At 42.3% G+C, this 10,361-nt stretch overlaps 1 protein-coding gene across 2 annotated transcripts; it reads left to right on the top strand.

Annotated features, from left to right (window-relative positions):
* The first annotated feature begins 28 nt into the window (after nt 1–28).
* tfip11 (tuftelin interacting protein 11) lies at nt 29–8,999 on the top strand. Of its 2 annotated transcripts, none has more exons than XM_063015948.1 (14): nt 29–131; nt 1,792–2,001; nt 2,123–2,276; nt 2,783–2,939; nt 3,024–3,151; nt 3,274–3,429; nt 4,433–4,624; nt 5,335–5,649; nt 5,743–5,849; nt 6,046–6,214; nt 6,393–6,636; nt 6,749–6,891; nt 7,239–7,404; nt 8,427–8,999. In XM_063015948.1, exons 2-14 carry the CDS (start codon nt 1,796–1,798, stop codon nt 8,798–8,800), a joined length of 2,511 nt encoding a protein of 836 aa, XP_062872018.1. In that variant the 5' UTR covers nt 29–131; nt 1,792–1,795; the 3' UTR covers nt 8,801–8,999. The 2 variants fall into 2 exon arrangements, with proteins under 2 accessions (XP_062872018.1, XP_062872019.1); XM_063015949.1 differs by lacking the exon at nt 29–131 and adding an exon at nt 266–314.
* Nucleotides 9,000–10,361: the final 1,362 nt, after the last annotated feature.

Raw genomic sequence — 10,361 nt, 5'->3', positions numbered from 1 at the left:
CGTCACAGGCACATAGAAAATGTGCTTCCGCTTCGCAATGACGTCAACAGGAAGGTGCTCTAGATTGATAGCACAGTTTTGTTAGCTAGCTGGCTAACCGAAGAAGGACTGAAGCAATAAATAAATAAGCGGTGAGTTTTCTGTCTTTGTTATATTAGTCTTATAAACAGTTATTAATTAATGCAAGTCACTTAAGGCAAAGGTTTTCGTATCGAACGGCTTATAAAACGAGCTAACGGGGTAGCTAGCTATGTTAGCTGGCTTTGCTAATGATGCAGAGAATGCGTGGTGACGGAATAACTTGTTTATTGACAGTATGGTTGTGTTTTATTTATAACAATTAGAATTTAATTAATTATATTGACATGCTGCATATCACATATAATTGAAGACGAACGTTTACAGACACGTATGTCCGTTAGATCGTGGCTGTCATAGCAATCTTAGGATGTCAATGATGTTTAACGGTTCTTTTCTGTGACTGAATAATCTGAACACAAGCTTATTATTATTATTATTATTTTTTTAATTTTCACATTGTTAAACTTTATTATTTACATTACATTATTTACATATACAATATCCAAACAGTCCTTCACACTGGGTTCAGTGTTTGTTTCTACATACATTTATGCATAAATGCCATATATACATCAAATATTAATAAGTAAATACAAATATTCAAACCCCCCAACTTTAGTCTTTGTAATACAAACTTGGCTGCATCTCCAATGTCCCAGTATAATAACTGGTGATCAGAAGGTAAATCCTAGCTCCTCTTTATTATTCTTTCAAAGAATATTCTTGAGATTCTGTCACCAGTACAGTTAAAAAAAAAACAGTCCAGATATTGTACCATTGTCTGTGGTTATCTTTAGCCCATTATGTCAAATAATTCATTGGCAGGAATTAAAAAATTACTCTATGCCCGTCAGAGATTGTTGGGGGCCTGTCAGAGATCCACTTCAACAAAATAACTTTGCGTGCAGCATAAGTCAGTTAACGCAAAAGCTTCTGTTTATTTATCTCTTTAATACCTGGGTTTGGGACTCCCATAATAAGACAGAGTGGATCCATTGTGAGCTTATTTCCAAATATTAATTTTAGTTTTAATAGGACTTTTTCCCAAAAGTCCTGAATATATCTGCAAGCCCAGATACAATGCACAAAATCAGCTCCTTTCTTACCGCACCTAGGATTCATCTTATTCCTAAGATGTGAAGTAATTTGTAATCTTTGAATTAACTTAAATTGTGTTTCTTTAGCCCTGTTACTGATAGATGAACACGTGCTTATTTGTTGAAATTTCTGTTTAATAATACAACAGAATCTACTGGATCACTTTATGTATCCCAGAGGGAAATTCGTGATGGGCAGAAATTAAACAAATGTGTGTACCCAAGACCCTGAACACTTACTACCTGTGTCACTATATAACTATTTAACCCTTGTTACAGTAAATTGTTTAAAATAGAAGGTAGAGATAGTCTTCTCAGACATTAAAGTAAATTATAAATATAAAATACAAGTTTTACTAGGACCAGAATGCACAGATCTGAAAAGCCTAAAGCCGCAATTCTCAAGGCCAGGAGAAAAGCATGTTAAAACTGTCAATTCAATAAATATAAATCATTATTTAAAAAGCATTTTGTGTTGACTTGTTTTGTTGTTGTTTAATATTAAAAATAATTGTAGTGTGAAAAATTGGCACTTTTCACAGCACTGTATATTATTTAAAAACTGTATGATCTGTAACCAATTTATTTCGTGTCTCTACATGTTTTTCTATAGAATCATGTCTATGTCCCATCTTTATGGGCGTAGAGGAGATGAGGAGAATGATGGAGTGGAAATTGAGAATTTCGAGATCTCTGAATGGGACTTGGCCAACGAGTTCAATCCAGACAGACGTCGTCACAGACAGACCAAAGAAGAGGCAACATATGGCATATGGGCTGAACACGATTCTGATGACGAGAGACCAAGCTTTGGAGGCAAGAGGTACCGTTACTGCAGTTCTGAAGCTGATCAGTTATTTAGTTGGGTTTTGTATGGCATTAAGCACCTGTTCTAATCTGTTTTAATTTAAACTGTGTGTGTGTGTGTGTTGGCGATTGCACAGATCTAAAGACTACACAGCTCCAGTGAACTTTATCAGTGGTGGTCTGAAGAAGACTGCAGCTGAAGAGAAGCAAAAAGGCTCAGATGATTCCGACGATGAGAATGAAGAAGTGCCTCCACCACCCCGTGCTACTGCACCCAAAAATCTTCAGACGGTACCCAAGAGTATTTTCAACCAGTGTTTTACTGACACATTGTGTGTCTTTGCATCATAAAGCGACCTACAGTTGTTACCAAATACTTTTTGAGCAATTGAGGGTTAAGGGCTTGGGTCACGGACTCAACAGTGACAACGTGGTGGTGGGGCTTGAACCAGTGACCTTCCATTTACTAGTCCTTAAGTTACCACTGTGATACCACAGTACATATCTGTGAGTCCACAATTGCAGTAACAATAAGGAATCCCCTAGCTCACCTTCTTTCAGACAAAGCCAATCATGTCTGTATAAGCAGCGAGCCAACCGATAGCAGAACTGAGATTCCAACTTGATTACTCGAGATCTCAGCACTGGTGTTTTAACAAGATTGTTTATGTAAAATTTTAATATGTTGCTCTTTCTGTTACTGTCTTTAATTTGCATGACATGTGTTGTATACAGATTGTAAATTAATAATATTCCAGGAAATCCTTAATTGTGTTTTTGTATGTTGTTTTGTACAGGGTGGGAACTTCAAGACATCCCAGAGAACATTTGCAGGCAACATAAGGCCAGGTCAGGACCTTGGTGGCTGGGAGAAACACACAAAAGGCATTGGCCAAAAGCTCTTACAGAAGATGGGCTACGTCCCAGGCAAAGGCCTGGGCAAAAATGCACAGGGTAGGGTGTCAGTTTAGATCAAGACTAAATGTATTTTAACTTGTGGTTAATTTATTTATCCTGACATTTAGATGCCATTTGCAGGTATTTTAAACCCAATTGAGGCCAAGGTGCGGAAGGGCAAAGGAGCAGTGGGTGCTTATGGAAATGAAAGAACTCAGCAGTCAGTGCAAGATTTCCCAGTGGTGGACTCTGAGGAGGACGAGGAGAAGGTGGGTTAAATCCAGAGACGGCCATTGGTTCTTACAAGTGGGAAGATGCCATTAACCCTAAATAAACAGTTACACAGGCAGTAGTATTGACTGTGTATTTTTCTCTTTCTTTCTGGCTGCAGGAGTTTCAAAGGGAGTTGGGGCAGTGGCGCAAAGAACCAGGAGCAGGAAAGAAAAAGCCCAAATATTCATTCAAAACTGTGGAGGATCTTAAAGTTCATGGAAAAATCACCAGCACAAGCATGACCAAACCAGCTGGAGAACTCGCCCAGGTCAAGGTGAGATACTAGAGCACTGTTACCAAACTACATCAATTTGAGGTATCAGAATCTGGCATCTTGTTTCATGTCATAAGGCATAAAATTATACCCCAAACCACCAGATGGCGCCAAGATTTTCGCATGGACGGTAAAGGAATGGTGATTTTTATCCAAATCCATTTACACCTGTGACCATATACAATCCAAGCAATTAATAATCAGGGGTCTTGCTCAAGGGCCCAAGGGTGAACTTGAATCAGTCACCTCCTGTTTACTAGTCAACCACCTTTACCACTGAGGTACTACTGTCCATAGGTGCTTAGTGCCTTATAGCAGCGCTTCCCAACCTTTTTTGCACCACGGACCGGTTTCATATAAAATTATAATTTCACGGACCGGCGGGGGTGGAGGGACTTAAAATAGAATAACTGTACTACTTACAAATTAGCTTTTTTTTCGCTGCAACTAGATACTGCTTCCACCTGGGGGTGATATAAGAGGATAAACACCCATGTGTTGAAAATAAAAGCAGTGTTTTTATGGCTGATGTAGCAATCTCTAATTATTTATTCTTTCTGTGCGGCCCGGTAATAAATGACCCAGTGGTTGGGGACCTGCCTTTATAGGGTCTTCAAATTTGTTAGAGACAGCATTACTTAATAAACACTTTTTAATTCAAAATAAAAACCCCACAGCATCCTGTGCTGGTGTTTCTATATTAATATACTATTCATGTATGTCTGTAGTTTTCAGTATGGAACACAAGTTTTTTATCATTGTCTAAGGTCATTGTATCTTCACAGTATCTAGCCTAACTATAACAATGCAGCAAACATGTCCCCATCTCTGTGAAGGCATGCTGGTGTTACTGTTGTTCGTTTCCCACTCACAACCCTGTTTGAGTCACAGTAAGAACCATAACTAAATTCCTGGCTTGCCATCACTATTTTACGTTGCTCTATCAAACACTTCTGACTGGGAATAAACCAGAGCCTTCATTGAACACTCTCTCTCTTTTCAGGTTATAGATATGACAGGTCGGGAGCAGAAGGTTTACTACAGCTACAGCCAGATGAGTAAGAAGCACAATATTCCTGAGGAGGCTCCTATGAGTGCGAGTGCGCAGGAACAGAAAAGCTCCAGATTTGTCCTGCCTGAATTAGAACACAACCTCAAGCTTCTCATCGAGCTCACCGAGCAGGATATTTTACAGGTGCTTGCTAAAATCTCTCTAAGATCTTTAAGTTCATGTCAGCACTACAGTTTTAATCACTTCATGGTCTGGTCTACACCTTAATAAAAAACACAGTTTTATTATATACAGTCCCGTGCTGTATTTGTGTACCCCCTTCATTTCATTTCTATCAACTGTTTTATCCTAGACAGGGTCTTGGCAAGCCCAGTTTCAGGGTCCTGGACAGGGTGCCAGTCCATCACAGAGCTTCAATTTCCCCTAAAGACATAGCCAAACAAGTCTGTGTAGACATCTGGCCAAACCATTGCACCACTCAGCTAGCATAATAGGCCTCACTGCCCGCGAGCACCCTGCCCTCTTTATAATTTATTCAATGTTTGTATATTCTTCATACCCTGGCATTTACTATTAATTTATTATAACCCGAAGACGCCCAAGTAACCACAAAATACAGTGGTGCTGATATTGAATATTGAGGTAAACAATGGTGGGTTACACTGATACACTGTGCAAGCTAAAGTCATACGCTAGAGGATGCATCTGCTAGCCTGCAGCTCTCCAGCAAAAAAAGGAGGCAAAATAGTTGGAGGCTGCATTGCTATAAATAACAGTGACTTGTCTCTTTAATGTGGTTAAATGCAGTACAGTCATAATCGAGTAACTAATAATGTGTGCAAATCGAATAGGTGCTTACCAATCTTTTTCTACTGGTGTTTTTGTGTGCGCAGAGTGCTCGGCGTTTGCAGCACGAGAAGGATACAGTAGTGACTCTGAAGCACGAGAGCACAGCCCTGCAGTCGAGGCTAAGCGAAGAGACCGAGGCTCTGGAGCGACTAGAGGGCATGCTAGAGTTGGTGGACCGTCTGGAGTCAGCTAGAGAAGGGGGCGACCCACCACTCAGCCTTGACGAATGTGCCCAGGCCTTCCAGGAGTTGCAGACGAACTTCTACAACGAGTACAAGGCAATGGGTGTGTCTGACCTCGCAGTGTCCGTGGTACACCCACTTCTGAATGAAAAACTTAAAATCTGGGAACCTTTGAAGGTAAACAAAATGCACACAGGAAACAAATGTCAGAGAAGAAATACATTTCCATGTGTTTTTGTTAAAGATTTGTATGGAATTCTGTCTCTCTAGGACTGTTCATATGGTTTAGAAGAGGTGGGTCAGTGGAGGGCCATTCTAGAGAATACGCAGCTTTTTCATAGCGCCCCTGATGCCACCCAAATGGACCCCTATCACAGGTAAACCTCACTGGAACTGTTTCTTTCATTTTACATTTTACCACTGCTTTACCCTGGTCAGGGTAGATGAACAGTGGAGTAGCTTTAGGAAATCTAAGCTGAAATAATGGCCAATAGGAGGAAGGGGTATTGAACATGTATGGGTTTTGCTGATTGTTTATGTAGTAAAAAAAACCTGATATCTATCTGTGTGCAGGTTGGTATGGGAGGTCTGGGTTCCAGTGATGAGAAACTGTGTGCCTCAGTGGCAACCAAGGATCGTAGGACCTATGGTGGACCTGGTAGACTGTTGGGCCCCTGTGCTGCCTCACTGGATTTTAGATTACATGCTGGATCAGCTCATTTTTCCACGGCTACAGAAAGAGGTCACTTTTACTACCTTAAAACTAATACTTCAATATTTTAACATTAGTTTTTGACTTGGAAAATGACTTGACACTTAACTGAACTTATCTAGTGTATGCTTGCAAGATATTTTCTGCCTGCATCCCAAACCCAAACAAAACAATGTCTTACATACTATTTTTATCTTGTTTTTTTTAGGTGGATAACTGGAACCCGCTGACAGACACGGTGCCCATCCACTCCTGGATTCACCCATGGCTGCCTCTGATGCAGGTGCGCCTGGAGCCCCTGTACCCGCCAATACGCAGCAAACTAGCAAACGCTCTGCAGCGCTGGCACCCCAGCGACCCCTCAGCCCGCCTTATCCTCCAGCCTTGGAAAGATGTCTTTACTCCCGGAGCCTGGGAGGCCTTCATGGTCAAGAACATTGTCCCCAAGTTAGGTATGTGTCAACGTTTGCAGGTTCTCCAGGTCTTTATTTCTAATCTGTCAGTAGAACTGATGAAACGTTCTATATTATAGGTGTTTAATATATATTGTCTTGTGTGTTGCAGCTTTAAGTCTTGGAGAGCTGGTGGTGAATCCCCATCAGCAAGTGATCGAACCATTTAACTGGGTAATGGACTGGGAGGGGATGCTTTCTCTCTCAACTATGGTGGGATTACTAGACAAGCACTTCTTCAACAAATGGTTACAGGTGTGTATAAGCAAGAATATTCTGGAGGGCTAGCACATTCCAAAAGGCAGTGTTTAAAAGATAATAATATAGCTGAACAGTAAAATTCAGGAGGTCAGGGGTTCAGGGGTAAATTAGCCCAGTACTGCTGGGATCCTGAGTTTGACTCCGAGCAGTGCTATCGGCCTGTGGGTCACGGTGGGTTGTATTACTGCATTGTGCTCATTCATTCTTAGAAAGCCGTACCCATCGCATTTAGAGTTTACATCAGGTTACATCATTGGTACTAAGCAACTTTGTGTATAGGGACCCTTGTACACAAGTAGTTTCCTACTCTCTTTTCTTTCTGACCTTTCCCTCTGTTTCAGGTGTTGTGCTCATGGCTGAGTAACAATCCGAACTACGAAGAGATCACCAAGTGGTATCTGGGCTGGAAGAGCATGTTCTCAGAGCAACTGCTTAGCCAGCTGGTCGTTAAAGAAAAGCTCAATGAGGCCCTGGACATCATGAATAGAGCTGTAGCCTCCGGAATAGGTCAGACTCACCTACATCTACACTCGCTTAACATAATATCCCATCCATTAGTTTTGTTTAATTTTTTTTACTATGCTGCCTCCTGTTATGAAGTGCCAGACAGAAAAAAGTGCACTTTGTGTGTCTTACAAATATTCCTATACAAAATACTAAGAAATTCTAAAATTCATATATTTTCGGCCGGCACGGTGGCTCGGTGGGTAGCACTGTCGCCTCAAAGCAAGAAGGTCCTGGGTTCCATTCCCAGGTGGAGTGGCATGGGTCCTTTGTGTGTGGATCCCCGTGTCTGTGTGGGTTTCCTCCGGGAGCTCCGATTTTCTCCCACAGTTCAAAGACATTCAAGTGAGGTGAATTGGAGATACAAAAATTGTCCATGACGCCGCTCAGGTGACGCAGCGGTAAAAACACGCTGGAACACCAGAGCTGGGATCTCGAATACATCGTATCGAATCTCAGCTCCGCCTGCCGGCTGGGCTGAGCAGCCACATGAACGACGATTGGCCTGTTGTTCAGATAGGGGTGGGATATTAAAGCCGGATATGGACTCTCTCATAACTAATGCAATTACGACCTCTGCTGGCTGATTGATGGCGCCTGCACAGAGACGGGAAAAGAGCGCTGTCAGGGTGTGTCTCTCCATACACAGTGCTGATCCGCATTGCACTCGTCAAAGTGCAGGTGACAAAATGCATACGGCTGCTGCCCACATGTCGGAGGGGGCGTGGGTCAGTTTCGTTCTTCTCAATCAGAGCGGGGATCGGCATTGGTGGAGAGGAAGCATGACGCAATCGAGCAATTGGTCATTACACTGATTAATCTTATGTAACCAGTAACCTGTCCTGTCATGAATGTAACCAAAGTGTGTAAAACAAATAAAAAAGCCTAATAAAATCCTAATAAAAATAAATAAATGTAAAAAGTGTGTAAAACATGATGTTAAAATACCAATAAATTAACACTTAACGTGACTCTGAAACAAGTGTACAAGTTTGCCTTACCACCTTCTCCTTTGTGCCTTACAGGTGGCTACATGCAGCCTGGAGCCAAGGAAAACATCGCCTATCTGACTCAGACAGAGAGAAGAAAGGACTTCCAGTATAAGCCACCAGCTCCAGCAGCAGCACCGCCACAGCACGAAGTCGAGGCCAGCATCCCACGCATGCCGGGCAGCAGCCTTCTAACCTCAGTGCCAACCAACTTCAAAGATTTGATCCAGGCGAAAGCAGAAGAGAACGGCATTGTCTTCATTCCTCTGGTGGGCAAGAGGCACATGGGAAAGCAGCTATACACGTTTGGCAGGATCGTTATCTATGTGGAGAGAGGAGTGGTGTTTGTCCAGGGTAAAAAGACATGGGTACCCACATCATTACAGAGTCTCATCGATATGGCCAAGTGAGTGAACAAGAGAGTGAGAGAGACTGCACCCTGCCAGTGGATGCACTGCGGTTTGGAGCACTGCTTTAGTGACATGGGGAACCATCTGTCTTTTGTTTCAACTGGTGGGGTAGTGTTTGTGTACTTTATGTTAATGTTTTATACATTTGTAAAATGTTTAGTGCTTTAATAAGTTGAAAATAAATTGTTCATTGTGAAAATGTGCTGAATTTTTTTTTTATATGCTTATTTCTGGGCACTGAGATGGTGCAGTGGTAAATGCTAGCCCACTACCTTTGGAATGCAGGATTCGAATCCCCAGCTGTGCTTTCAGTCAAGCGTCTTTATACAGACATAATTGGCTATGTCTGAGCGGGGTGGATGGCCGAGACCCTGCAATGAATTAGCATGCTGTCTGGGGTGTTACTGCATTGTGACCCTGACCAGGATAAAGCAGTTTTCAAACATTTAGAAAGCTAATTTCTTTATATTTTACATAGAGTAGACTGGACCGGATCAGTCCATTAGTCATCAATCCAAAATATCTAATATGTTGAAATACAAGTTGTAATAATTTAATATATAATGTTAATTCATATATATACAGGACCAGTCTGGTGGCCAATCTTCATTAATTGCACATTGCACCAGTAAGAGCAGAGTGTGAAGGTTCAATTAGCAGGGTAAGAGCACAGTTTTGCTCAAAATATTGCAATGCACGCAACATTATGGGTGACATACCAGAGTTCAAAAGAGGACAAATTGTTGGTGCACGTCTTGCTGGCGCATCTGTGACCAAGACAGCAAGTCTTTGTAATGTATCAAGAGCCACGGTATCCAGGGTAATGTCAGCATACCACCAAGAAGGACAAACCACATCCAACAGGATTAACTGTGGACACAAGAGGAAGCTGTCTGAAAGGGATGTTCGGGTGCTAACCCGGATTGTATCCAAAAAACATAAAACCACGGCTGCCCAAATCACGGCAGAATTAAATGTGCACCTCAACTCTCCTGTTTCCACCAGAACTGTCCGTCGGGAGCTCCACAGGGTCAATATACACGGCCGGGCTGCTACAGCCAAACCTTTGGTCACTCGTGCCAATGCCAAACGTCGGTTTCAATGGTGCAAGGAGCGCAAATCTTGGGCTGTGGACAATGTGAAACATGTATTGTTCTCTGATGAGTCCACCTTTACTGTTTTCCCCACATCCGGGAGAGTTACGGTGTGGAGAAGCCCCAAAGAAGCGTACCACCCAGACTGTTGCATGCCCAGAGTGAAGCATGGGGGTGGATCAGTGATGGTTTGGGCTGCCATGTCATGGCATTCCCTTGGCCCAATACTTGTGCTAGTCACTACCGAACCATTCTGGAGGACCATGTGCATCCAATGGCGGTGCCGTGTATCAGGATGACAATGCACCAATACACACAGCAAGACTGGTGAAAGATTGGTTTGATGAACATGAAAGTGAAGTTGAACATCTCCCATGGCCTGCACAGTCACCAGATCTAAATATTATTGAGCCAGTTTGGGGTGTTTTGGAGAAGCGAGTCAGGAAACGTTTTCCTCCACCAGCATC

This window comes from Trichomycterus rosablanca, chromosome 19 (genome assembly GCF_030014385.1).
Source record: "Trichomycterus rosablanca isolate fTriRos1 chromosome 19, fTriRos1.hap1, whole genome shotgun sequence".
Taxonomy (NCBI): Eukaryota; Metazoa; Chordata; class Actinopteri; order Siluriformes; family Trichomycteridae; genus Trichomycterus; species Trichomycterus rosablanca.
Note: the sequence above shows the minus strand (reverse complement) of the source record. Positions and strands in the feature narration are given on the sequence as shown.